Source organism: Pipistrellus kuhlii, unplaced genomic scaffold, assembly GCF_014108245.1.
Source record: "Pipistrellus kuhlii isolate mPipKuh1 unplaced genomic scaffold, mPipKuh1.p scaffold_m20_p_99, whole genome shotgun sequence".
Lineage (NCBI taxonomy): Eukaryota > Metazoa > Chordata > Mammalia > Chiroptera > Vespertilionidae > Pipistrellus > Pipistrellus kuhlii.
Window position 1 is genome coordinate 472,871 of NW_023425605.1, and position 26,492 is coordinate 499,362.

A 26,492-nucleotide genomic window follows, 5' to 3' on the forward strand; every position below is an offset into this window, starting at 1 on the left:
GCGCGCGAGGGAGGGGGATGGCCTCGAGCCCGGGGCTGCCGTCTGTGTCGAAGTCTGCTGGCCGCAGCACCTGCTGAACCACGGCTTCGGAGGGCACTCTACGGGGTCCCGCAGTGCGCCGGAGGGCGGGGCCTGGGTGCCGGCACCCATGGGTGGCCCAGAGGTGGGGCCCTGGTGCCGGCACCCCGTGGGCGGCCCGGAGGGCGGGGCCTGGGTGCCAGCACCCCGTGGGCAGCCCAGAGGGCGGGGCCCGGGTGCCACAGCCCGGAGGGTGGGGCCTGGGTGCCGGCACCCATGGATGGCGGCACCCATGGGTGGCCCAGAGGTGGGGCCCTGGTGCCAGCACCCCGTGGGCAGCCCAGAGGGTGGGGCCCAGGTGCCACAGCCCGGAGGGTGGGGCCTGGGTGCCGGCACCCGTGGGCGCCCTGGGCTGACACTGCCCGTTTGTGCCTGCGCAGACGAGCTGAAGAACCAGACGGTGTGCGAGGGCCAGGAGCTGACGCTGCACTGCCACCCCTCCAAGTCCCTGCGCATCTACGCGGCCGCCTTCGGCCGGCGCGCCCGGGACGCGGACCTGTGCGCCTCGGCGGCCCGGCCGCCCCCCTTCGGTGGGTCTCCCCGTGGTCTCCCCGCGGCCGTGTGGGGCTCCCCGGGGCTCGCACGGGGTTAGAGGGCAAGCCCAGGGCGAGGAGGTACCAGCCCCCGCACCTGCCTCCTGCCGCCCACGCTCCTGTGTCCCCCACGTGCCACACGGAGCAGCGATGGCACGCCTGCTGAATGCCAGGCCCCGGTCCGGGCCCCGGAGTGCACCGGGGCGGGCCTGCCAGCAGGGCGGGGGGGGGGGGTGAGGAGCAGATGGAGGGGCTGAGGCGCTGTGTTTTGGGGGGATGCTCTGGGCACAGCATGGGGGGAGAGGGAGGGAGGGAGGGCTGCAGGGAGGGCGGGTCAGGTGGTAACTGGCTGAGCGCAGCGGAAGGCGGAGAGGGGCAAGTCCCTGGGACGGTGTGGGGCTGGGACCCGCCGGCCCTCCGAGGCCGCTCAGTGTGCGAGGAGCCTGGGTTAGAGCCGAGGCCGCAGCCTCGCCGGCCTGAGCCCCCTCCCGTCCTCCGCAGCAGGATTAGTCGGGATTCTCCGGAGGAGCGGCCGGTGAGAGGCCCGGGAGAGGGCACCACTGACGGGTGCAGGGCTGGAGTCTGCGTCCTCGGGGGCCTGTGCCCACCTCTGAGTCCGGCTCCGGGACCCAGGCGGCAGCCCCGGGGAATCGGATCCTTTTCCGGAATCCCCTGCTTTCAGGGCGGACCCCGCTGACGGGGTGCTGGCGGTGTCTGAGGCAGACCACACCCGGCGGGCCGAGGGGCAGCGGCCGCTCTGCCTGAGGTCTGGGGGGAGGGCCAGGAGGGCCGAGGTGAGGGGCACCCCGCCCGGTGCCCAGGAGCGACCAGCGAGTCCTGCTCCCCGTCCCCTCTCGGGTAACAGGCGTGTTCGGACGCCGCCGCCCCCTGCCTCTGTGTCAGACGGGCCCCTCCCAGTCCTCACGGGGCACCCTGCCCCAGGCTGCCTCTGACCCGGGGCCCCGCACCGTCTGTCCGCTCACAGCGGCCATTCCTTCTTTTTAAAAACTTACTTCAGGGCGGACTAGAGAGGGAGAGAGAAACATCCGTGAAGAGAGAGAATCATGGACCGCTGCCTCCTGCACGCCTGAGCCCGCAACCCGCCTGTGCCCTGCTGGGAATCGAACCCTGACCTCCTGGCTCATGGGTCGCGCTCAGCCGCTGAGCCTCACGGCCGGCGGGCGCCATCCTCCCGTTGGGGGGGCACGGTGCCCAGCGGGACCCCGCGGCCCGCCGGGCGCAGGTTTGGGCGGATGAACTGGGCGGGAAGGGGTGGCTGCGGCCGGAGGCGCACGCTCAGCACCTCGGCCCTGTCCCAGGAGGCGGCGGGCTGCGGCCTAACGGGGAAGGTGCCAGTCCCCTGGGAAGGCAGCAGCAGACACCTGGCTGGACACAGGCCCCGGGTCCGAGGGGCCCCGGCCAGCAGCTCTGGGCTCCGATGGGAGGAGGGCCCTGTGGCCGGGAGGGGCTGGTCTGCGTGGAGTCGGCGCCCCCTGTGAGTCTCAGGGGAAAACACCTGGGCATCCTCCTTCCACCCCACCCCACCCCCACCCCCACCCCCACCCCCACCCCGCCCGCCCTCCCAGCCCGGAGCTCCGCCCTGCACCCTGAGGCTCCTGAGGTGAGGGGTCAGCCTTTCCCTCCATCTTGCCCTCTGCCAGTGGCCAGGACCTGGCGGGCGGGGCAGCGGGAGGGGCTGGCAGGGAGCGGGCACCTTTCCCTGGGACCTGCCGGCTGGTCTCTGAGTGCCCAGTGGCCCCCCACTCCTCTCTCGCGATCTCCCCACCCCCCTGCATTTATACCCTGGCTCCCCGGGGTCCGGCCCCTCGGCCGCACGGCCCTGGAGCACCCCTCAGCCCGCCCGGGGCCTGTGCACAGCTCCGCCCCCGGCCGGGAGCGTCCTCAGCCCGCACGGCCATCGCCGTCCTCCGTGGCGTGTCGCCGAGGGCCCCCAGCCCCCGAGGCGTGTCACTGAGGGCCCCCGAGGCGTGTCGCCGAGGGCCCCCAGCCCCCGAGGCGTGTCGCCGAGGGCCCCCAGCCCCCGTGGCGTGTCACCGAGGGCCCCCAGCCCCCGAGGCGTGTCACTGAGGGCCCCCGTGGCGTGTCGCCGAGGGCCCCCAGCCCCCGAGGCGTGTCGCCGAGGGCCCCCTGCCCCCGTGGCGTGTCGCCGAGGGCCCCCAGCCCCCGAGGCGTGTCACCGAGGGCCCCCAGCCCCCGTGGCATGTCGTCGAGGGCCCCCAGCCCCCGAGGCGTGTCACTGAGGGCCCCCAGCCCCCGTGGCGTGTCGCCGAGGGCCCCCAGCCCCCGTGGCGTGTCGCCGAGGGCCCCCAGCCCCCGAGGCGTGTCACTGAGGGCCCCCAGCCCCCGTGGCGTGTCGCCGAGGGCCCCCAGCCCCCATGGCGTGTCGCCGAGGGCCCCCAGCCCCCGTGGCGTGTCACTGAGGGCCCCCGAGGCGTGTCGCCGAGGGCCCCCGAGGCGTGTCGCCGAGGGCCCCCAGCCCCCGAGGCGTGCTCTGTCCTCGCAGACGGACGGGCCCGCAGGAGGCTCACCGGGGGGCGGCCCTGAGCTCCGGTCCCGGGAGGAGGCGGGGGCCGGTGGGGCTGTGGGTGGGGAGCTGCCCCCAGGTGCCCGGCGCAGGATGACGCGGCTGGATGAGCCCGTGTGGTCCCCGCTCTGGCCGCAGGGAGACCGGAAACCCTGTCTGCTTTCTCTTCGTGTGAAATGTTCCCACTTTCAGAACACGGAGTGAGCCAAGCCAAACATGCCTGCGGCCACATCCGAGGGCAGCCGTGTGTGTGTGTGTGTGTGTGTGTGTGTGTGTGTCCACATCCGAGCACAGCCGTGTGTGTGTGTGTGTGTGTCTATGTGTGTGGCCACATCTGAGGGCAGCCCTGTGTGTGTGTGTGTGTGTGTGTGTGTGTCCACATCCGAGCACAGCCGTGTGTGTGTGTGTGTGTGTGTGTATGTGTGTGTCTATGTGTGTGTCCACATCCGAGGGCAGCCCTGTGTGTGTGTGTGTGTGTGTGTGTCCACATCTGAGCATAGCCGTGTGTGTGTGTGTGTGTGTCTATGTGTGTGGCCACATCCGAGGGTAGCCGTGTGTGTGTGTGTGTGTGTGTGTGTGTCCACATCCGAGCACAGCCGTGTGTGTGTGTGTGTGTGTGTGTGAGTGTCTATGTGTGTGGCCACATCCAAGGGCAGCCGTGTGTGTGTGTGTGTGTGTGTGTGTCCACATCCGAGCACAGCTGTGTGTGTGTGTGTGTGTGTCTATGTGTGTGTCCACATCCGAGGGCAGCCGTGTGTGTGTGTGTGTGTGTGTGTGTGTTCTGCTCGCAGCTCCCGCAGACCGCAGCCCCACCCCAGAGGCAGGGCCGTGCTCCTACCCGGGCAGCAGGGCCTGCAGGAGACCTGCCTGGGGGGGCGGGCCTCTCCCGGCTCAGAGAGGTCACGGCCCCGGAGAGGTCACGGCCCCGGAGAGGTCACGGCCTCGGAGAGGTCACGGCCCCGGAGAGGTCACGGCCCCGGAGAGGTCACGGCCTCGGAGAGGTCACGGCCTTGGAGAGGTCACGGCCCCGGAGAGGTCACGGCCTCGGAGAGGTCACGGCCTCGGAGAGGTCACGGCCCCGGAGAGGTCACGGCCTCGGAGGAGAGGTCACACCTCGGAGGAGAGGTCACGGCCTCGGAGGAGAGGTCACGGCCCTGGAGAGGTCACGGCCCCGGAGAGGTCACGGCCTCGGAGGAGAGGTCACGGCCTCGGAGGAGAGGTCACGGCCTCGGAGAGGTCACGGCCTTGGAGAGGTCACGGCCCTGGAGAGGTCACGGCCTCAGAGAGGTCATGGTGCTGTCCCCTCGGAGAGGTCACGGCCTCGGAGGAGAGGTCACGGCCTCGGAGGAGAGGTCACGGCCTCGGAGGAGAGGTCACGGCCTCGGAGAGGTCAGGTGCTGTCCCCCGGAGGCTGCGGTGGCTCGGAGCCCGGCCGCCCGGGCACCCGGTGGGGACGGCCGGGAGTCGGGGTCGGGAGCAGCGCCCGCAGACGGGGGCGGGGAGGGCGTGTCCGGGCCTCGCCATCGGGCCTCCTGGGGGCGCCCCCCAGGCCGCAGAGCTCCCCGAGGAAGAGGTTCCAATTCCCCTTCTTCCTGTCAGTCCTCACCTGCGGGCCTTTCCCGCTGGTTTCAGAGGACAGAAGGGAGGGAGGAGAGAGAAAGAGAGACACAGAGAGAAACATGGACGTGAGAGAATCACGGATCAGCTGCCCCCTGCACGCCTCCTGCTGGGGATCGAGCCTGCATCTCGGGCCTGTGCCTGACGGGAACTGAACCCAGAGCTTGCAGCCGGTGTAACCACTGAGCCACCCGGCCGGGCCCACGGGAACGCTCCCGGACGGCCCCTGGCGGGCGTCCCAGGGACACGCCGTCCGCCGCAGCCATGCTTCCTGGGTGGACGCCCGGACCTGCTGCTTCTGCAGTGAGGAGGGCCGCTGCCCGGCCTCAGGGAGGGCGTCCGGGCCCAGTGCGGGCAGGCCCGGCTCTGCGGGCGGAAACAGGCCCGGGCCCTGCTGCCACGGCCGCCTGGCGGGCAGCCCGTCACCCACGTGCCCGCAGGTTCTGAGGGCCGCTCGCCGCGCCGAGCAGCGGCCAGGAGGCCAGAAACCAAACGGGGCCTCGTCCGCCATCACAGGGTGGGGGGGGGCCCGTCCGCCATCACACGGGGGGGCCCTCGTCCGCCATCACACGGGGGAGGGGCCCTCGTCCGCCATCACACGGGGGGGCCCTCGTCCGCCATCACACGGGGTGGGGGGGCGTCCGCCATCACACGGGGGGTGTGTTTACCTCCTTCGCCATCACATGGGGGGGGGCCAGAACCAGGCAGGGAGGGAAAGACGGCTTTATTTTTTAAAAAGCGTTCTTAAAATGTATTTTATTGATTTCAGAGAGGAAGGAGAAGGAGAGGGAGTCGCTGACCACTGAGCCACACGGCCGAGCGGAGACTGAGACACCGAGGGAGGCAGTTCTGCCTCTGGGCCACGTGGCAGCGAGGGGCTTGTCCCGGCGGGAGGGTGAGGACCCGGAGTGCGTCCTCAGGAAGATGCCAGGCGACCGGGTCGGACGGGGCTGACACCCGCCGGGCCACCCTGCGCTCGGGGCCGTTGTCCGAGACGGAGTTCTAAACTGGGCCTGGCCGGCCTGGCTCCGTGGTCGAGCGTCGACCTAGGAACCAGGAGGTCAGGGTTCGATCCCGGTCGGGGCACAGGCCCGGGTTGTGGGCTCCGTCCCCGTGTGGGGCGTGCAGGAGGCAGCCGGTCCGTGATTCTCATCGTGGATGTTTCTCTGTCTCCCTCTCCCTTCCTCTCGGAAATCAGTAAAAAGTACATATTTTTTTAAAAAGAGAGAAACCGTCCGGTCCTCAGGAGCGGAGGTTCGCGGTGGGAGACGGATTCTCGATAGGAACGGTAAGTGGTGCCGAGTGCCGGGTCGGCAGTGAGGGAAAGCCTGCGTTCGGTGTGTGCTGGTTCTGCTGGTTCGGGCAGAGCCGGGCACAGAGCGTGGGCCCGTGCGTGCGATGTGGAGGCCTGGGCCCATGGAGCCGTGAGGGTCCAGCGGCCCTCCCGCTGCCGCCCAGGCAGCCAGCGTCCCGCACCTGGCCCTCTGGGGGACCATCCTCCGGGGCCCCCAGGGGCCTGCTGCTCCGTGGCCCGTGGCTTGCTGGGGGCCGATCCTCCGTGGCCCGTGGCCCTCTGGGGGACCATCTTCCGTGGCCCGTGGCCCCCTGGGGGCAGATCATCTGTGGCCCCCAGGGGCCTGCTGCTCCGTGGCCCATGGCTTGCTGGGGGCCAATCCTCCGGGGCCCGGGGCCCTGTGGGGCCTCCCTGAGACAGGAAGCCAGCAGAGCCTCTGTCCAGAGGAGACGGCCCGGCAGGTGCACGGACCCCAGGACGCAGCCTCACGCCCTCCTGCTGTCCGCAGACTGCCTGTCCCACTCGGCGGCCCACCTGCTGGCCCGCAGGTGCTACGGGCGGCCGCGGTGCCGGGTCCTGGTCGACAGCCTCCACTTCGGGAGCCCCTGCCCGCCCGGGGCCAGGAAGTACCTCACCGTCGCCTACGCCTGCGGTAAGATGGCGCCCTCGGACCTGCGGCCGCTACCTCGCGCTCACACTGAGCAGCAGAGTTCGGTCCACGTTGCGTAAAGCTCTCGGCGCGGGCTGGCAGCCGGGAGGCGGGGCGGGGTGGGAGGAGGGACCAGCGGGAGTGGGTGTCCTGGGCTTGCGGAGGCCCCGGAGGCGGCTGCCCCTCCGGCCGCCCTTCAGGCCTCCATGACGAGTCCCTGCCGCGCCCCCTCGCTGAGTCAGCCGCCCAGGCGGCCTGGCCGGTGTCTCCGGGGACCCTGTGCCGCCCGCCCGCTCGCCGTCCGGGCCTGTAACTCGGCTTAAAAGGAAGCGGCGGCCGGGCTCTGGGAGGAGGGCGGGGCCCGCGTGTGAGCCGGCGCCAGGGCTGCTGTTTAAGGAGCAGGACAGCCACGGGGCTCGGGGTGGGTGTCGGCCTAGGAGCCAGGAGGTCAGGGTTCGATTCCCGGTCAGGGCACAGGCCCGGGCTGCGGGCTCCATCCCCAGTGGGGGGCAGCCAGTTGATGGCTCTCCGTCATCGTTGATGCTTCTGTCTCCCGCTGCCTAGAACAGTAAATATAAATATAATTTTAAAAGCCCCGGTGGCCGAGACCGGTGTGGCTCAGTGGATAGAGCGTCGGCCTGCGGACTGAAGGGTCCCGGGTTCGATTCCGGGCAAGGGCATGGACCTGGGTTGCGGGCACATCCCCAGTGGGGGATGTGCAAGAAGCAGCTGATCGATGTTTCTCTCTCATCGATGTTTCTAACTCTATCCCTCTCCCTTCCTCTCTGTGAAAAAACAACAAATATATTTTTTTAAAAAGAGAAGAAAAAAAAAAGGCCCCGGTGGCTGGTGCCTGATCGCAGCCGCCAGTCAGAGGAGCAGGTGACGGAGGCGGAGTCTGTGACTCGCAGAATTCTCAGGGCCCAGAGTTCAACCTGCTGCTTCTTCCTCTCTTCTTCCTTCTTCCTTCTTCTTCTTCCTCCTTCTTCTTCTTTTTTAAATATATCTTATTGATTTTTTACAGAGAGGACGGGAGAGGGAGAGAGAGCTAGAAACATCGACCAGCTGCCTCCTGCACACCCCCACCCGGGGATGTGCCCGCAACCAAGGTACATGCCCTTGACCGGAATCGAACCCGGGACCTTTCAGTCCGCAGGCCGACGCTCTACCACTGAGCCACACCGGTTTCAGCTCTTCCTCTCTTCTTGCTGGTTTTCAATCCTCACTTGGGAGCATGTTTATTGACTTGAGAGAAAGGAGGAGGAGGAGGAGGGAGAGGAGAGGGAGGAGGAGGAGAGGGGGGAGAGAAATGTCCATCGGTGCCTCCCGTACTCCGCCGGAGCCGGAGCCGGAGCCGGAGCCGGAGCCGGAGCCGGAGCCGGAGCCGGGTGTGTGCCGGGACCGGGGGAGGCGCTGGGGCCCAGGCCAGACGGCCCTCCGAGCACAGCCCCGGCCAGGTCAGGGCTCTTTCCTGACGTCTCCGCTGCCCCAGCCTGACACCAAGGTTTCATTCGGGGAGGGGTTCAAGGTTTAGTGCCGTCCGGACGCCGGGGCCGCTGGGCCACGTCACGGCCCTTAAGGCCACGGGTTTCTGCCGCAGCCACAGGGCTGTCCCCCTGGCGTGGCCAAGCCCGTGGCCCCTGCGTGTCCTGCCTCTGAGGCTTTACTCTCTCTCCCCGCTCTCAGTGCCCAGGACCATCCTGTCCGCGCTGGACCCCGCCCTCGCCGAGCCGGCCCCTTCCCCGAAGCAGGAGGACGCGGACGGCGACCGGGGTACCGTGGGGCTGCGGGCCCTGGGCCGCGGGGGGAGGGCGGGTCACCCCGCGCGACGGCGGCCGCGGGCCACGCTGTCCTCTTTAAATCACCCCCAGAATTAGACCTCCCCCGGTTCCATTCGAACGAGATCGTCTCCCAGGACCCCTGGGTGCCTGCAGGGTGAGGCTGCCGGCCCGAGCGCCCTCCGCCTCCTGGAGGCCCTCCAGGCTTCCGTGCCCGGGCCGGGCTCCCGCGCCTCCGCAGACGCCGGGAATCCGGGTGGGAACCGTGAGCCTCCGTCTGAGCTTCGGGGGGAAGGTTTTTTTTCTTACTGATGTCAGAGAGGAAGGGAAAGGGGGAGAGAGAGAAACGTCTGTGATGAGAGGGAATCACGGACCAGCCTCCTGCCCGCTCCCTCGGGGGACAGAGCCTGCATCCTGGGCCTGTGCCCCGACCGGGAACCGAACCGTCACCTCCTGGTGCCGAGGTCACTGCTCAGCCCCGGGCCCCCGGCCGGTGGGTGCGGAAGGCTGAGTGTTGCTCCCAGAACACGTGTGAGGGAACAGCCTCGCCGGCAGCACCCAGTCACCCTCTGGCTCATCGCCGGGCTCCACCGCTGCCCTAATCCCGTGACCCCCCCCAGCCGCCGGCGCCTCCCTCCGAGGAAGCTGGGGCCAGAGCTCCGTGGAGGCAGCCCCCAGGCCAGGCCGCCGGGTAGCCGGGCCCACTGTCATTCCCGGAAACGGCCCGCCGGTCTGACGGCGTCCTCGGGGCTCAGGGCGGCGCCGTGGGGGGGCCGGGCGCGGCCGGGGCGGGAAGCAGACCGCTCCCTCTGAGGGGCGGTGAGCGGAGCCACAGGGCTCACGTTCCCCTTCCTCCACGTGTGCAGGCCCCGACCTAACGCTCTCCTCTCCGCTCAGTCTTCCTTTGGGTTCTTTGTTTTGTTTTGTTAATCCTCACCTGAGGGTAGGTCTTCCCCATTGAGTTCGGGAGTGGAAGGGGGAGGGGGGAGGGGAGGGGGGGAGGGGGAGGGGGAGGGAGAAAAGAGAGGGGGAGGGGAGGGGGAGGGAGAAAGGGGGAGGGAGAGGGAGAAAGGGAGAGGGGGGGAGGGGGAGAGGGAGGGAAAGAGGGAGAGGGAGAGGGAGAGGACGGAGAGGGGGAGGGGAGGGGGGAGGAAAGAGGGAGAGGGAGAAAGAGAGAGGGAGAGGGAGAGGACAGAGAGAGAGGGAGAGGAGAGGGAGAGAGGGAGAGGGAGAGGGGGAAGGGGGAGAGGGAGAGAGGAGAGGGAGAGGGAGAGGGAGAGGGAGAAGGAGAGAGAGAGGAGAGGGAGAGGGGGAAGGGAGAGGGGAGAGGGAGAGGGAGAGAGGGAGAGGGAGAGGGAGAGAGAAAGAGAGAGGGGGAGGGGGAGGGGGAGGGGGAGAGAGGGGGAGGGGGAGGGGGAGAGAGGGGGAGGGGGAGGGGGCGAGAGGGGGACGGGAGAGGGGGAGAGGGAGGGGGAGAGGGAGAGGAGAGGGAGAGGGAGAGGGAGGAGAGAGAAACATCTATGTAAGAGGCACATCGCCTGGTTGCCTCCGGCATGCACCCCGACGGGGCCGGGGATGCACAGGGAATGAGCCCAGGACCCTCTGGCGTTTGTGCGGACGGGCGACCTCGGGCCCCGGGCCCCCAGCGGGCGCCGAGCTGGGCGCTCGCCTCACGGCTGTCTGTCCGCACAGGTGCCGGCCCCGAGGACCCCCGGGAGTCCGGGGTCCGGAGGAAGGAGGGCGTCATGGTCAGCAGCTCCCTGGCCGCCTTCGCCTACATCCGAGGTGGGTGGCCCAGGGGCGCGGGGAGCTGGGCGCCCGCAGGCGGGCGGACGGGCAGACGGCGCCCCTCGCTGGCTGTGGGAGGCCATCACGCCGACCTGCCTGCTATCGCCGGCTGGGACCTGGTTCCGCTCGGCCGGCCGACGGGGGACCCGGGGCGGGTGGGGGCGGGGGAGGCAGCCGGGCAGTCACGCCCCGGGGGGTGGTCCGTGCCCGCGCCCGGTGCTGTGAGCCGTGGGCGCCCAGGAATGCGCTTCCCGCTCGGACGGCTGTGGGAAGCGGATTAGTGCATTCCACCGCCCGGCCAGCAAGACAGGCCGTGCCCTGCGCAGACTGAGCCCTGAGTCACCCGCTCCCGTCACGGTTGCCAGGTTTCCCGCTAATCTTCCCCGCGAGGGCCAGCGGGGCCCAGCCTGCCGATGGGCAGAGCCGAGCCGGCTCGGTGAGGCAGGCCCGCGGCCCGGCCGCCTGGCGGAGTCCCAGCAGCACCGGCGGCCGAACGGGCCACACCCCCGGCCTCCTTTATATGAAAGTATTTTCACTGACGACAGGGAGGAAGGGAGAGGGAGAGGGAAACATCAACGAAGAGGGAGAATCCTGGGCCGGCTGCCTCCTGCGCGCCCCCCACTGGGCCTGGGCCCTGATGGGAATCGAACCCGGGTCCCTTCAGTCCACAGGCTGACCCTGTCCACTGAGCCATGCTGGCCGGGCTGCATTTTCTTTTTAATCTAGAAGGCATGGCGCTTTGCTTATGTCACACACTGGTTCTTACATGCCCCTTTAAACTCTGTGTAAGTTAACTTTTCGGCGTTGACTGCTACGGATAGCCACTCCCTGCGTGTGCTGGTAGCTTTGTCGGGATTAGCCCGCCCCATCCTGAGACCTCAGTGGGCAGGTGCTGTGAGCCCATTTCACAGACGTGGAGGCTGAGTCCCGGGGGGGTGTCCTCCGGGCAGTCACACAGCGAGGGAGAGGCAGCCTGAGTTTGACCTCAGGGGGACCCTCTGCTCCGTGTCCTCTCAGGCACACACATTAGTGACCCATGTCCAGACCCTCTTGCATTCCCAGGTCTGCGATCCCAGAGGGACCGTGGTCTGCAGGCACTGCCCAGGCCCGGCCTCGGCTCTGGCTCCTGCCGAGCCCTCCCCACAGCCCTCCCCCCCTCCCTCCCTCTCCTTCCCTTCTCCTCCCCACAGCCCTCCCCCCCTCCCTCCCTCTCCTTCCCTTCTCCTCCCCACAGCCCTCCCCACGTCCCTCCCTCTCCTTCCCTTCTCCTCCCCACAGCCCTCCCCCCTCCCTCCCTCTCCTTCCCTTCTCCTGCCCTGACCCATTCTCCCTCGCCCCCTCCCCCTCCCCGCACTGACCTGTCCTCCCCCTCCCCACCCCTGACCCATCCCCCCCCCTCCCCCCTCCCCGCCCCTGACCCGTCCTCCCCGCTCCCCGCCCCTGACCCGTCCTCCCCCCTCCCCGCACCTGACCGCCCTCTCCCGCCCTCGCCCCGCAGCCCACCCCGACCGGGCCGCCCTGCTCTTCGTGTCCAGCGTTGGCGTCGGGCTGGCCCTCACGCTGTGCGCCCTGGTGGCCCGGGTGTCCTGCGCCCGGGACCTGCAGGCCCTGCGGGGGGCGCGGGAGCGCCTGGTGGCCGCCGGCGACGGGGCCTCGGAGGACAGCGAGGACGCGGACGGGAGCGAGGCCTCCTCCGGCTCCAGCCTCCCCGGGGAGCCGCCCGGCCTCCGCAGGACCGCGCACCCCGCGTACACCGCCCTCGAGGCCGCGGAGCTGGCGGAGAGGATCGAGCGCAGGGAGCAGATCATCCAGGAGATTTGGATGAACAGCGGCCTGGACACCTCCGTGCCCCGGAGCACCGGCCCCTTCTACTGAGCCGGCCCCTCGGCATCCGACTGAGCCCGCCCGGGGCCCCGTGTCCGACCGAGCAGCCGCCCGGGGCCCCGTGTCCGACCGAGCAGCCGCCCGGGGCCCCGTGTCCGACCGAGCAGCCGCCCGGGCCCCGTGTCCGACCGAGCAGCCGCCCGGGGCCCCGTGTCCGACCGAGCAGCCGCCCGGGGCCCCGTGTCCGACCGAGCAGCCGCCCGGGGCCCCCCTGACCGAGCAGCCGCCCGGGGCCCCGTGTCCGATTTCCGAGCAGCCGCGGGGCCCCTTGTCGACCACCGAGCAGCCCCACCGGGCCTCGTGTCCGCCCGAGCCGCCGGGGTCCCGTGTCCGGACGAGCAGCCGCCGGGCCCCCTGACCCGAGCAGCCGCCCGGGGCCCGTGTCCGACCGAGCCCGCCCAGGCCGGTCTGTCCCGCTGGTTCCTTCTGTGAAGGAGACTTGTGCCGTCCAAACCCAGGGAAGCCAGATTGCGCTCAAAGCACACTTCAGGGTCGGTGTAAACCAGGAGGGCGTCCTGAATGTCCTGTTTGCTGAAGCTCCTTCTCCGCGGGGACACGGTTACCGTCCCGCCGAGGGAGCGGGGACACGGTTACCGTCCCGCTGAGGGGGAGCGGGGACACGGTTACCGTCCGCTGAGGGAGCGGGGACACGGTTACCGTCCGCTGAGGGGGAGCGGGGACACGGTTACTGTCCGCTGAGGGGGAGCGGGGACACGGTTACCGTCCCGCTGAGGGGGAGCGGGGACACGGTTACCGTCCGCTGAGGGGGAGCGGGACCGCGTTTACCGGTCCGCTGAGGGAGCGGGGCACACGGTTACCGTCCCGCCGAGGGAGCGGGGACACGGTTACCGTCCGCTGAGGGAGCGGGGACACGGTTACGGTCCGCTGAGGGGGAGCGGGGACACGGTTACCGTCGATGAGGGCGGCAGCGGGCCACACGGTTACCGTCCCGCTGAGGGAGCGGGGACACGGTTACCGTCCGCTGAGGGAGCGGGGACACGGTTACCGTCCCGCTGAGGGAGCGGGGACACGGTTACCGTCCGCTGAGGGAGCGGGGACACGGTTACCGTCCGCTGAGGGAGCGGGGACACGGTTACCGTCCGCTGAGGGAGCGGGGACCACGGTTACCGTCCGCTGAGGGGGAGCGGGGACACGGTTTACCGTCCCGCTGAGGTGAGCGGGACACGGTTACTGTACCGATGAGGGGAGCGTGAATACCCTCAACCCAAAACGGTTTACGTCGCTGAGGGAGCGGGGACACGTTTACCGTCCGCTGAGGGAGCGGTGTACACGGTTACCGTCCGCTGAGGGGGAGCGGGGACACGGTTACCGTCCGCTGAGGGGGAGCGGGGACACGGTTACCGTCCGCTGAGGGAGCGGGCCACACGGTTACCGTCCCGCTGAGGGAGCGGGGACACGGTTACCGTCCGCTGAGGGGGAGCGGGGACACGGTTACCGTCCGCTGAGGGGGAGCGGGGACACGGTTACCGTCCGCTGAGGGAGGGGGGACACGGTACCGTCGCTGAGGGAGCGGGTGGCACGGTTACCGTCCCGCTGAGGGGGAGCGGGGACACGGTTACCGTCCGCTGAGGGAGCGGGGACACGGTTACCGTCCGCTGAGGGGGAGCGGGGACACGGTTACCGTCCGCTGAGGGAGCGGGGACACGGTTACCGTTCCCGCTGCGTGGGAGCGGGGACCCCGGTTACCGTCCCGCTGAGGGGTAGCGGGGACACGGTTACCGTCCGCTGAGGGCAGCGGGGCCACACGGTTACCGTCCACTGAGGGGAGCGGGGACACGGTTACCGGTCCCGCTGAGGGGAGCGGGGACACGGTTACCGTCCGCTGAGGGGGAGCGGGCCACCCGGTACCGTCCGCTGAGGGGATGCGGGGACACGGTTACCGTTCACTGAGGGAGCGGGGACAACGGTTTACCGTCCGCTGAGGGAGCGGGGACCCGGTTTACCGTCCGCCATGAGGGAGCGGGGCCACGGTTTACCGTCCGCTGAGGGAGCGGGGGACACGGTTACCGTCCGCTGAGGGAGCGCGGACACGGTTACCGTCCGCTGAGGACGGGGACACGTTACCGTCCGCTGAGGGCGCGGGGAACGGTACCGTCCGCTGAGGGGAGCGGGCGGACACGTTTACCGTCCGCTGAGGGGCGGGGGACACGGTTACCGTACCGCTGAGGGGAAGCGGGGAACACGGTTACCGTCCGCGAGGGGGAGCGGGACACGGTTACCGTCCGCTGAGGGCGCGGGGACACGGTTTACCGTCCGCTGAGGGGGGGCGGGGAACACGGTTTACCGTCCGCTGAGGGAGCGGGGCACACGGGTTACCCGTCTGCTGGGGGAGCGGGGACACGGTTACCGTCCGCTGAGGGGGAGCGGGGACACGGTTACCGTCCGCCGAGGGAGCGGGGACACGGTTACCGTCCGCTGAGGGAGCGGGGACACGGTTACCGTCCGCTGAGGGGGCGGGGACACGGTTACCGTCCGCTGAGGGGTGCGCGGGGACACGGTTACCGTCCGCTGAGGGGGAGCGGGGACACGGTTACCGTCCCGCTGAGGGAGCGGGGGACACGGTTACCGTCCCGCTGAGGGGGAGCGGGGGACACGGTTTACCGTCCGCTGAGGGGAGCGGGGGACACGGTTACCTCCCGCTGGGGGAGCGGGCCACACGGTTTACCGTCCGCTGAGGGAGCGGGGACACGGTTACCGTCCGCTGAGGGAGCGGGGACACGGTTACCGTCCGCTGAGGGGGAGCGGGGACCCGGTTACCGTGCCGTGAGGGAGCGGGGACACGGTTACCGTCCGCTGAGGAAGCGGGCCACACGGTTTACCGTCCGCTGAGGGGAGCGGGGACACGGTTACCGTCCGCTGAGGGAGCGGGGACACGGTTACCGTCCGCTGGGGGAGCGGGGACACGGTTACCGTCCCGCTGAGGGAGCGGGCCACACGGTTACCGTCCGCCGAGGGAGCGGGGACACGGTTTACCGTCCGCTGAGGGAGCGGGGGCACGGTTTACCGTCCGCTGATGGGAGCGGGGACCACGGTTACCGTCCGCTGAGGGAGCGGGGACACGGTTACCGTCCCTGAGGGAGCGGGACAAGGTTTACCCGTCCGCTGAGGGAGCGGGGACACGGTTTACCGTCCGCTGAGGGAGCGGGGACACGGTTACCGTCCGCCGAGGGAGCGGGGACACGGTTACCGTCCCGCTGAGGGGGAGCGGGGACACGGTTACCGTCCCGCTGAGGGGGAGCGGGCCACGCCTATGCCACGCTTTCCCGGCGCCGCCATCGCTCCCACGCCGGCCGCAGGCGCCGGGGCCGCGGCCCCTCTTCCCGCGAGCGGACGGGCCACTGCCAGCCACGTCCCTGCACCGTCACCAGGACGCACACGCTCGCCGCTGCTGGGTTTTAAAAACACGTTTTTATTGATGTCAGAGAGGAAGGGACAGGGAGAGAGAGAAACACCCGTGATGAGAGAGAAGCACGGACCGGCTGCCCCCTGCACGCCCCAAATGGGGATGGAGCCCGCCGCCCGGGCCTGTGCCCTGACTGGGAATCGAACCCTGACCTCCGGGGTCAGAGGTCGACGCCCAGCCCCTGAGCCCGGTCACTGCTCCGCTGGGTGGAGCAGGGGCGGCCGTGGCTTTCTTCGATGGCAGATGCTGGGAAGGCGTGTCCCGGCTCCACAGCCGACCCGTGCTGAGGGCCACGTGTTCCAATAAAACATTATTTATGCACCTGACGGCGAACTGTCACATGCTGCTTGTTATGCTTAAGCCGAAGCTGCGTCCTGCGAGCTCAGAGGTTAGGACGCGGGAGCTCCGGGGGAGGGTGGGCCGGGCTGCCTGGCGGTTCCGGGCCCGGGCCGGGTGCCACCTTCAGGCCCGAGGCCCTGTGTTCCGTGCACCTCGTGCCCGTGCCCTCGGCCGGAGCCATAGCCACAGCCTCGCTCAGGCGGCCCACCCTGCAGCCCACCTGAGGCCGTCGTGGGCGGGCCCCGGGCTAACTGCCCTGATTTTCAGTTTTGAGAGCACCCAGCTGGTCCTAAGGCCTCAGCAGTGACCCCAGTGCAGCCACGCCCCGTGGGAGAAGCGAGCCCAGCGCTGGGCGGCGTGGCTCCGTGGGCGGCGTGGCTCCGTGGTGCGGGGAGCAGCAGTGGCACCGGCAGTGCCCGCGGGCCCTCCCCGCAGGCGCCTCTGCCCTCGCCCCCTTGGCCGCAGCACGTCGGTTGGATTGTCTGGAGCGAACAGGCGGCCTTCCTGCTGGGGCAGCCGCCGGCGGGCGTGAACGCAGGGCGGGCCTCGCCGGACAAAGAGAGGAAAGCGACGGGTCGTGTGCCAATTCCGGCGCCTTCCCCACCCGCCCCGCGCCCGAGGCCCGAGGCCTTCGGAAGAGAGAGCCCGTCACTTCCTCTCGTTCCACAGACGGAGGCAGTGGGCGGCCGGGGTGAGGGGGGCCGGGTTCCAGGAGGGACCGGGTTCGAGGTGGGGCCGGGTTCCCGGTCAGTGACTCACAGTCTTACTCCGGGAGCAGGGGCAGGTGGGCGGGTGGTGGTGGCCTGTGTTCATCGAGAGGAACTCGGTCGACAATGAGCGGCCGGAGGACCTGCTTCGAATCCACGGGGAACTCGCCAACCAGGGCGGGGCCTGGCTCTGAGTCCGGGCTTCCTTCCTGAGCTGCTGAGGGGAAGGCGGCGGACGGCCAGGGGGCGGGGGCCTCGGGGGATTCTGCCACACGCGTGAGGCCCGCATCGCTCAGCTTGTGCGCGTGACAGATATGTGGAAAGGATTCCAGCTGCTCTGGGGACAAGTCCTGAGTTGTGTCTTAAGGTGGACAAATTCTTAAAGTCAGATTACTAAATAAAAAGGGCAAATCAGCCTCGCCAGGGTGGCCAAGCCTGAGCCCCGTGCAGGGCCCACCGCAGACCCTGTAGCCCGGGAACTCGGTGGTAAAGAAGTTCACTGCCCAAGGACTCAAAGGGACGCTTCTCTGTTATCCTGAGCACACCCACGGCTGTTGAAATGGCACCCAGACCTGACTACATGACTCCCAGCTCCTGCATGGCCTGGATCCTGGCAGCTAGCGGCCTCACCTGTGAGATCTCCAGCTGGGCTCCACGCAGGCCAGGAGGAGAACTGATGCCTGCAGGAGGGGAACTGGATTCAGTGAGGACAATGCTGATGGGAACTGTGGTAAAGGGTCTTGGTAACTGATTTGTTGTTTATGCTGAAAGGAAGTAGGCTGAGTCAATGATTTGACTCATGCACATCAGACAAGGGGGGATGAGAAGGCAGGGGGCGGGGATAAACTCCTGACTCCACTGTGGGGCAGGGCGGAGTTATCCTCCATTTTGTAACTGAACCCTAGTCCTCACCCAACCAATCGGGGTCAGCCGAAGCGGTGACATCACCACCGGTAGGAAACACTCCGCCATGCTGTCGGCGTGCGGGGGACAGAGCCCCTGCCAGCATGGAGGAGGCTCTCGGCTCCCTGCTGGCCTTGGGGATCACGGAATCCCACGGAAACCACGGTACAACAGGCGGAGCTCGGCGGGTGTGGCGTGAACAGCTCGCCCACACGGCCCGCCCGGCGCCCGGCGCCCGGCGCCCCTGGGCCTCGGAGGCAGCGCTCTCACCGCCGAGCATGCACCGGGCAGGACGCACTGGTGCTCACACTGACCCGGCCTCACCTGCTCGGCTCACACTCTCGGGGCACCCACTGGGCTCCTGGTCAGGAAGCAGCCGCTGAGCTGAGTCCCGGCCACGCCGCTCTGCGCCCCCTCCTGTCCTGAGGGGCAGGTGCGGCCGGGGAGCCGGGGAGCCGGGGGAACCAGGACCCCCCGCTTGGCCTGCGGGCGGCTCGCCGTGATGCCCGAGAAGCCGCCTGGCAGGGACCTCGGTCCCGTGGGCTGGGGACCGGGGTTTGGGGGGCACTGATCACACCACGGGGCCTCCGAGGGGTGCCCAGGCCGACGGCCACACGGACTCAGGCCGACGCGGGGGCGGGGGCTGCGGGGGGGTGGGGGGCACCGCCTCGCCCTCCGCCTCGCGGTGTCGGCCGGCCCTCGGCCTCCGCCTCCTCCCGTCTAACGTTCTTTAAAAGACCGGGCTGAAGCTCACCTGAAGCTCACCTGCGGAGCCCCGAGGGAATGCTCCTTCCATCAGAGCCCGCCCCGTCCCGCCCCCCCCTCCCCCGGCCCCTCGGCCCAGCCGGAGGCTCCCTTTTCGGTGCTTGGAGCCGGGAGGAGAGGAGGCCGTCAGGGCTCCAGGGGGGGCCTGCCACTCGGCCTGTGGGGTCCCAGCGCGCCCCGTGCCTCCGCCGGGGGAGGGTGCGCTGGCTGTGGCCCTGCATGGGGTGCTGCCTCTCACACGGGGTGTGTGTGTGTGTGTGTGTGTGTGGCAGGGATCCGTCAGCGCCTTCCAATTCCGGCCCCGGGAGGACTGATGGGCCTGCCCTGCCCGGAAGGACTCCTTTCACTGCCTTTGGCAGCTGCTGAGGGACAAGTGGAGCACACGTGTCTGTGTGCACCTCTGCATGCACACGTGTGCGTGGCTGTGGTGGGGGAATGTGCATGTGTGCGCATGCGTGTCAGCGTGAGGAGACCGGGTGAGGGCGGCCCCTCTGCAGGGGGCGCTGTGGGTGTGAGCGGGGCTGGCGGGTGGCAGAGGGACGGGCTGGCCGCCCGGGCCTGTTTTCTCTGGGAAGTTCCAGCAGTGCCCGCGGGGCCATGGCGGGCAGGGCTGCCGAGTGCTGGGCGGGAGGTGTCAGCCGGAACCTCCTGGGCACCGGAGAGAGCAGTCCCCCCACCCTCCTCCGCCCGGCGGCTGTCCCAGGTCCGGGGTCTCCGCCAACAGCGAGTCCCTCTCTCTGGGAGCGAGGGGCTGCCTGCCACCGCGCCCACCCCCTCCGCCTGGCCGCCCGGCGGCTGCGGGCGCCACCCCACCCTCCTCGACAGCACCAGGTGCCCCTCTTCCCCTGCAGTGCGGCTCCGAGCGGTGGCTGAGCCGGGGCCCGGAGCCGGAATCGGCCCCTCGGGGGGTAGGGGGGCCTTGAGGCTGGTCTGTTCGGCCAGTTCAGCGGGTCACTGGGGAAGCGGCGTGAATGTCCTCTCACAGCGATGTTTCTCTCTAAGAAGCACCAGCGGGATGTCCTTGGTGAGGACTGACCCTGACCCTGACCCCCCACCCCCACCCCCACCCAGGGCCTCCTGAGCGGGGGCAGCCTCCACGTGGAACAGAGCGAGACGGACGAGCGTCTGCACGGCACTGGGTGGCGAGGAGCCAGGGCCCGGCCTCAGGGCAGACTCCCGGGAGCTGGAGCAGGAGCCGGAGGGTGATGGGTTCGGAGCCAGAGCCCAGGGCCCAGGAGACCCAGCGGCTGGAACACGGGGGAGGGGTGGGGTGGGGAGCAGCGAGGGGGGAGGGGAGCAGGGAGCAGAGCCGAGCTGGGAGCGCGGACGCTGCCCGGGAACATGAGGTTCCAGGTCCCACTGCGCCCACTGCCCTCCGTCTGGCGGGGCCTCGGCCAGGAGGTGACCCCCTGGGAACCCAGCTGCAGCTCCAGTCCCTCAGAGGCTGAACTTGGCCTTGGAAAGGGGCAGGCGACGGCGCCCTCTAGTGGCCACTGGCGCTGAGCTTCAGCGGGTGGGACCAGGGGGTGGGCCCTCAGGATCGGCCACAGGAGCCCCAGACGCAAACCACAGGCTCTCTCCGAGGACCAGGAAAGTTCTCTGACCTTTAATACATTTTATCACAAAACCTCAAACTCGAAAACCCCACCGTCTTCCCCAGGGAGAGCGGCCCTCCGGTCGCCGTGGTCGCCGTGGTCGCCGCGGTCGCCGCCTGCCTGCGGGGGGAGGGGCCCCGGCCGGGCCTCACCGCGGCCGCCACCGGATGTCCCTCACGCCCTGGAAGTGCCGCTTCAGCGCGGAGCCGTCCGCCCACGGGGAGTTCAGGCACGCGTCGTCCTCGCTCTCCTCCAGCCGCTGGGGGGAAAGGTGCCCGAGGACGGTCTCTCTCTCTCTCTCTCTCTCTCTCTCACACACACACACACACACACACACACACACACGCGACACGGAGACGGAGACGGACCGTAACCGCCCGCGCAGGACGCCTCCCCACTGACCGGGGCGGGGTGCGTGCGTGAGTGCGTGTGTGTGTGTGAGAGAGATGTGTGTGTAGGTGTGTGTGTGTTACGTGTGTGTAAGGTGTGTGTGTAGTGTGTGTGTGATATGTGTATAGGTGTGTGTGTGTGTGTGTGGTGTGTGGTGTGTAGTGTGTGTGATACGTGTATAGGTGTGTGTGTTGTGTGTGTGATATGTGTGTGTAAGGTGTGTGTGTGGTGTGTAGTGTGTGTGATACGTGTATAGGTGTGTGTGTTGTGTGTGAGGTGTGTGTGTGTGGTGTGTGTATGATGTGTATAGGTGTGTGTTGTGTGTTGTGTTGTGTGTGTGTGATATGTGTGTGTAAGGTGTGTGTGTGGTGTGTGTGTGTGATATGTGTGTGTAAGGTGTGTGTGTGGTGTGTGTGTGATGTGTATAGGTGTGTGTTGTGTGTGTGTGATGTGTGTGTGTAAGGTATGTGTGTGATGTGTAGTGTGTGTGTGATACGTGTATAGGTGTGTGTGTTGTGTGTGTGTGTGTGGTGTGCGCGTGTGCGAGCCTGGCAGGACCCACAGCCCAGCAGAGGCCAAAGCTCTGGAAAGCCCCCTGCAGCACTGTTGACCCTGGGGGAGCGGGTGTGTGTGCATGTGTGTGCACATGTGTGTGCACGTGTGTGTGCGCGGACACGGCCCCCGCACCTTGAGCTCCTCCTGCCGGCGGTGGTAGAACAGCATCAGCTGCTTCTGCTCCTCGCTGCTGATGACCGGCTCCCGGGCGGGCGCGCCCTGTCCCCGCTGGGGAGAGGAGGGCGGGGGTTAGGCGTGCGCCGGGGGCGCCGGGGGCGGCCACGTCACCGCAGAGGCGAACAGGCCGACCCCAGTCCGGGGCCTGGGCTTCGGCCGCCGCGCTGGCCTCGTGGTGGACAGGCCGGGCTGGTCCATGTCAGCCTGCGGGGGGGGGGGCCTCGGCCACCACAGCCGGAAGCCACGGGCGCGTCACCTCCTCCCAGACGGCAGCACCGGGCTGACCGGCTGCTCCAGGCGGCTGAGCATTTTGAGAAACATTCTCACTTACCGTAGCCCTCGTTCTTTTAAAAAACATTCTTTACTGGTTTCAGGGAGGAAGGGAGAGGGATAGAGAGAAACATCCATGACGGCTGCCTCCTGCACGGCCCACATGGGATCGAGCCCGCAACCCCCATACGTGCCCTTGACCGGAATCGAACCCGGGACCTTCAGTCCTCAGGCCAAAGCTCCATCCACTGAGCCTGACCGGATCTTAGTGTTGGAATCAGCACGGCAGCCGGGTCCCCATCAAGACCAATGCCCGGTGCTGCCCACTCTCGGTGCTCCCTGCGGCCCGGTGGGTTAGAGCAGGTTTCCTCCGAGCCCAGGCGGCCGGCTAGAGGGGCCGAGGCCGCGCCCCTGCTGAGGGCGTCGGTCAGAGCCACAGGAAGCGGCATGCGCTCACCTGCTGGATCTTGACGATGATCTTGGTCTTCTCGTTCTTGCCCACGTAGTCCGACAGCCGCTTGGTCCTGTGCAGCTCCTTGCCCGCCCACCACAGCTGCGCGTCCGGCTCCGCAATCACGCTCAGCGCCGCCTGCCGTGAGGGCCCTCCGGTCACAGACCCCTGTGGTCCCCGCGGTGGAGCCCGGCCGGTGCCCTGCACGGGGTCCCCTCCCCACCCCCCTGTGCCGGGAGCCTGGCCGGTGCCCTGCCGGGGTCCCCTCCCCCTGGCCCCCCCGTGCCGGGAGCCCGGCCGGTGCCCTGCACGGGGTCCCCTCCCCACCCCCCTGTGCCGGGAGCCCGGCCGGTGCCCTGCCGGGGTCCCCTCCCCCTGGCCCCCCTGTGCTGGGAGCCTGGCCGGTGCCCTGCACGGGGTCCCCCCCCCCCCTGTGCCAGGAGCCCGGCCGGTGCCCTGCATGGGGTCCCCTCCCCCTGGCCCCCCCCTGTGCCGGGAGCCCGGCCGGTGCCCTGCACGGGGTCCCCCCCCCCCCCCTGTGCCAGGAGCCCGGCCGGTGCCCTGCACAGGGTCCCCTACACCCCCAGGTGTGAGCCATGTCCCCGGCCATGCTGGCCCCCTCGCACCCCAGCTCAGAACTCCCTCTGGACAGAAGCTGCCGGGGGAGGAGGGTGAGGCCGGGGCCGCTGGGGGGAGCGCACAGGCGGAGCCTCACACCTGGGTGCCCGACAAGTCCTCCTTGTTCTCAAACTCCATCCGGATGGGGTCGTAGGGCGGCAGGCCCATGGGGTACACGATCATCACCGCCCCGCGCAGCTGGTCCAGGGCGTCCTGCACCATCTCCATGGTGACGCAGACCCCGGCGTCCACTTGTTTCTGAAAGCGGCAGCGGTGACATCAGCCACCGGCACAGGCCGCCCGCTCCGGGACAGGGAGGGCCGGGCGCCAGAGCAGCGGGAAGAGGGAGGCCGGGCAGGGACCAGCGCACCTTCGAGATGACGGCCTTGGCTTCTTCTACCGTCTTCCTCAGGACTTCCTTCATCTTCTCGTTGGGAGCTGCACACACAGGGAGGGGGGCGCCGTCACCTCCCGGAGCGGCCGGCGGCCTCGGGGCTCGGCCTCGGGGCACGGGGTGGGGGCGCCCCACGCACGCGCAGAGGCGCCGAGCAGAGCAGAGCTGGGAGGCCACACGTCAGCCGCGTGGCCGTCTCCCCTCCGCTCAGCGGACGGTCCTGGCCACGGCGCTGTGAGGGCTGGGGAGCCCGCACGGGGAGCGCTCACCGCGGCCGTTCCGGCGTCCCACGGCGTCCTTCTTGAACCCGGCGCCGCCGCTGGGCACGCACCTCTCCCCCCACTCGTCCCGGAGCTTCAGCTCCTCCACCTGCTCGTCCGTCAGGCCCTGCATGTTGGGCGGCAGGAACACGCCGTGCTCCGCCAAGTCCTCCACCTCTGAGCACAGGAGAGGGCGCCGGTCACAGGGGCACCGGCACCCACACCGGCGCCGACACCAAGACCGACACCCACACCGGCGCCGTGGCCACGGGTCTGCCGGCGGCCCCACTACCTGACCCCGCCAGGCCCCATGTGACCTCCCGCACCTGACCTCCGGCCTGGTCGGCGGAGGGCGGAGACCGGGCTGGCCGTCCAGGCGGCGCGGTGGCCGGCGGCCGGGCGTGGCCTGGGTGCGGAGCTGGCCCCGGGCTCGGGAGGCACAGACTGGAACTCTGCCAGACTGCACCCCGAACCGGCCTTCTGCTCCCCGAGTCTGTGCCCACCGACCCGGTGACTTAGGCACCCAGCCCCCTGCAGCCTTTCACAGAGACTTTGGAAAAACACTTCACAGATGATTTAAGATACCCGGCAGCGGGAGACTGAAGGCAGTGCACCCTGGGGAGCGGAGACAGGATGAAGCCGGGTCTCTGGTCCCGCTTGCTGTCCCAATGATGCTTCACGTTTCCTATCCCACGTGCATCCACCCCGAACCTGCCTACACTGTAACCTGCCGGTATTTCCTCCCTCCCTCTCCTCCCTCTCCCCCTTAACCAGCCGGTCCGGGCCCTGGGCCTGCCGGTACCCGGTGGAGACCCCGGACGTGGTGACTGCATGGAGCAGCCGTGACGCCCCTCACATCCCCAATCTGAGCCCCGGAGGGGGCAGCCGGGCGGGGCCGTGGGGACGCCTGGGCAGTGGCCACCTGAGAGCCATGAGGGGCCTCAGTGCGGACAGGCCGGCGGGCAGCGCCACGTTCTCACGGACCATTTTATAAACGTAAGCCGAGCCCCCTTTCCCCCAAACGCTCTGATGGTGAAGTGACATCGGCTGGAGAGTAAGCTACTGGTTTGGGGAAGGACTTCAGGAATAGTGACAGCACCTCCGGAGGACAAGCCCCGCCCCAGGAGCCGGGCCGGTCCATGGAGAACAGCGGCCAAGCGGGGCCAGGGCCTCGGACAGCGCCTCCCGGGGGCTGGGGGTGAGGAATGGGGGAGGGAAGGGCCGGGGCGGGAGCGGGGGCCGGCAAAACGCTCCGCTCGGGGTCTCGGCACCGGCCACTCTGCAAACGGCAGCGCCCGCCCCGCCTCTGGGTGCCCCCGGCCCCGTGCTCTTCCCTCTCCACCCGGAGGCTCCGGGGCTCCCCGCAGCCCCGCCCCGGCCCCGGCCCAGACCCCCGGCCCCGCCCCGGCCCCCGCGGACCCACCGGAGCACAGGCGCTGCACCTTGAGCCGCGCGTTGTGCACGCGGGCCGCCCGCTCGGTCAGCGCCCCCAGCTCGGCGTCCGCCGGCGCCCGCAGCAGGAACTGGCTCTCGTCGCCGCGCTTCACGTGCAGCAGCACCATGGCCCCGGCCCGGCCCCGGCCCCCGGCTCCCCGACCCCGGCCCCCGGCCCCCGGCCCCCGGCCCCGGCCCCGGCCCCCGGCTCCCCGACCCCGGCCCCCGGCCCCCGGCCCCCGGCCCCGGCCCCGGCCCCGCCGCCAACCGCCGGAACCCGCTCCGCGCCCCGGCCGAACCACGCGCCGCCGGAAGTGCCTGTTGCCAGGGGCAACGAGGAAACACAGCGCCCTGGGGGCTGGGGGCGGTGCTCACGTCCAACCCGGGTGGGGACGCGGGGTGCGCGGGGAGCGCGGAGCCGGGGAGCCGGGGAGCCGGGGCCCAGGCCCGGGCAGGAGCCGCGGCCAGACCCGCACGGACCCGCCGACCGAACAGCGGCTCGCCCCGCCCCCGGAAGTGGCTGTTGTCCGGGCAGCGCCCCCAACAGACGGAGCGGCGGAGGCCGCGGCTCGCACGTCCCCTCGGGAGGACGGACGGGCGGTGGCGGTTTGTGTGAACCCTCGTGCCCCGGGGTCAGCTGCACTTCCGCCTCCTGCAGCGCCACTTCCGGGAACGCCCCGCTGCTTCCGGTCCGGAGCTCGGCGCCGAGCTGGGGTCGCCTCCCCGGTGGGTGGCTCCCCGGCGGTCCCGGGCGCCGGGCCGGGCCTGCCCGCCGCCGACGCACCCGACCGCACGTCCGGCTTCCCGAGGGGCCGCCGCCCGCGTTAGAGGAGCAGCCGGGCCTCCCCGGAGCGGCCGCGCTGTGACCGCACGTGGTGTCTGCAGTCCCGCCGCCCGCTCCGAGCCCCGGCTGCCCGGCAGCACCTGGCGGCGGCGGCAGCGCCGAGGGCCCGGGCCGGGAAGGCTGCTGGCCGGACCGCAGCCCAGCGGCGGAGCCCGGGAGAGGGCTCAGGACCGCCCAGGCCCGGCGGCAGACGGTGCCCGCTCCCGGTGGGAAGGCCCAGCTCCCCTGAACACTTCTATTAATAGCAATAAAAGGAAGTGCCTGTTGGTGCACACACCCTGGAGGAATCTCCCGAGGGCTGTGCTGACTGGAAAAGCCATCTCCAAAAGGTTCCATACCATATGCATCCACGCCTTTATTTTTTTTATTTTTAAAACTTTTTATTTCAGAGGAGGAGAGGGAGAGGGAAACATCGATGATGAGAATCATGGATCGGCTGCCCCCTGCACACCAGGGATCAAGTCCTCGACCGTGACCTGGTTCATAGGTCAGTGCCCAACCACTGAGCCACACTGACCAGGATCTATTTATATAAAATTCTTGAAGTGGCAAAATTACAGAAATGGCCAAAACCGGTTTGGCTCAGTGGATAGAGCATCGGCCTGCGGACTGAGGGGTCCCCGGTTCTATTCAGGTCAAGGGCATGTACCTTGGTTGCAGGCACATCCCCAGTAGGGGGTGTGCAGGAGGAAGCTGATCGATCTCTCTCTCATTGATGTTTTCAGCTTTCTGTCACTCTCTTCCTCTCTGTAAAAACTCAGTAAAATAAATATATATATATTTAAAATTAGAGAAATGGGGAATAGACTAGTGGTTACCAGAAGTTTCAGACAAGGGGAAGAAAGGGTGATGGGACGGGAGGGAGTGGGAAAGGGCATGTGAGGGAGGACTTCGCAGAGATGAAATGTTCTGTCTCCATGTGAACTCACTAGTCTTGCTGAACATATCCACTAGGGACAAATGGGTCAGGGTACCTGGGATCTCTTATTTCTTATAGCTGCATATAGATCTCAGATTATCCTAAAACTACAGAGTAACTGCACGGCTTCTGGATGAAGATCACTAATCTCAGTATCTTCTCAGAGTATTGGGAAGTAAAATGGATGAAAAGAAGATCTTGAATTTAAATGCCTGATTTGACAACAAGAGTGAATCCCCAAAGGCTACTAACTTGACATGCCAATAAAGGTCAGGGAAGAC

General features: G+C 68.8%; 2 protein-coding genes across 11 annotated transcripts in view; one reads left to right on the plus strand and one right to left on the minus strand.

Annotated features, from left to right (window-relative positions):
* Positions 1–12,283, plus strand: part of EVA1C (eva-1 homolog C) — a 29,564-nt gene extending 17,281 nt beyond the window's left edge. For 5 of the 7 annotated variants that reach the window (XM_045578385.1, XM_045578384.1, XM_045578386.1 and 2 more), the window contains 5 exons: positions 459–608; positions 6,576–6,719; positions 8,403–8,489; positions 10,187–10,279; positions 11,781–12,283. In XM_045578385.1, coding sequence (XP_045434341.1) covers positions 459–608; positions 6,576–6,719; positions 8,403–8,489; positions 10,187–10,279; positions 11,781–12,157 — 851 coding nt within the window. In that variant the 3' untranslated portion in view covers positions 12,158–12,283. The remainder of the gene's footprint in view (positions 1–458; positions 609–6,575; positions 6,720–8,402; positions 8,490–10,186; positions 10,280–11,780) is intronic. The other 2 variants (XM_036429057.2, XM_036429058.2) reach the window with 2 other exon arrangements.
* Positions 1–26,492, minus strand: part of CFAP298 (cilia and flagella associated protein 298) — a 27,245-nt gene continuing 753 nt past the window's right edge. Inside the window, exons 1-8 of one of the 4 annotated variants that reach the window (XM_045578390.1) lie at positions 24,438–24,629; positions 23,024–23,191; positions 22,731–22,798; positions 22,460–22,618; positions 21,749–21,880; positions 20,977–21,072; positions 20,042–20,158; positions 1–42 (exon numbers count right to left, since the gene is read on the minus strand). In XM_045578390.1, coding sequence (XP_045434346.1) covers positions 20,048–20,158; positions 20,977–21,072; positions 21,749–21,880; positions 22,460–22,618; positions 22,731–22,798; positions 23,024–23,191; positions 24,438–24,576 — 873 coding nt within the window. In that variant the 5' untranslated portion in view covers positions 24,577–24,629 and the 3' untranslated portion in view covers positions 1–42; positions 20,042–20,047. Of the gene's footprint in view, positions 43–18,632; positions 18,727–19,903; positions 20,159–20,935; positions 21,073–21,748; positions 21,881–22,459; positions 22,619–22,730; positions 22,799–23,023; positions 23,192–24,437; positions 24,634–25,334; positions 25,346–26,492 lie in introns of those variants that run through there. The other 3 variants (XM_045578389.1, XM_045578388.1, XM_036429059.2) reach the window with 3 other exon arrangements.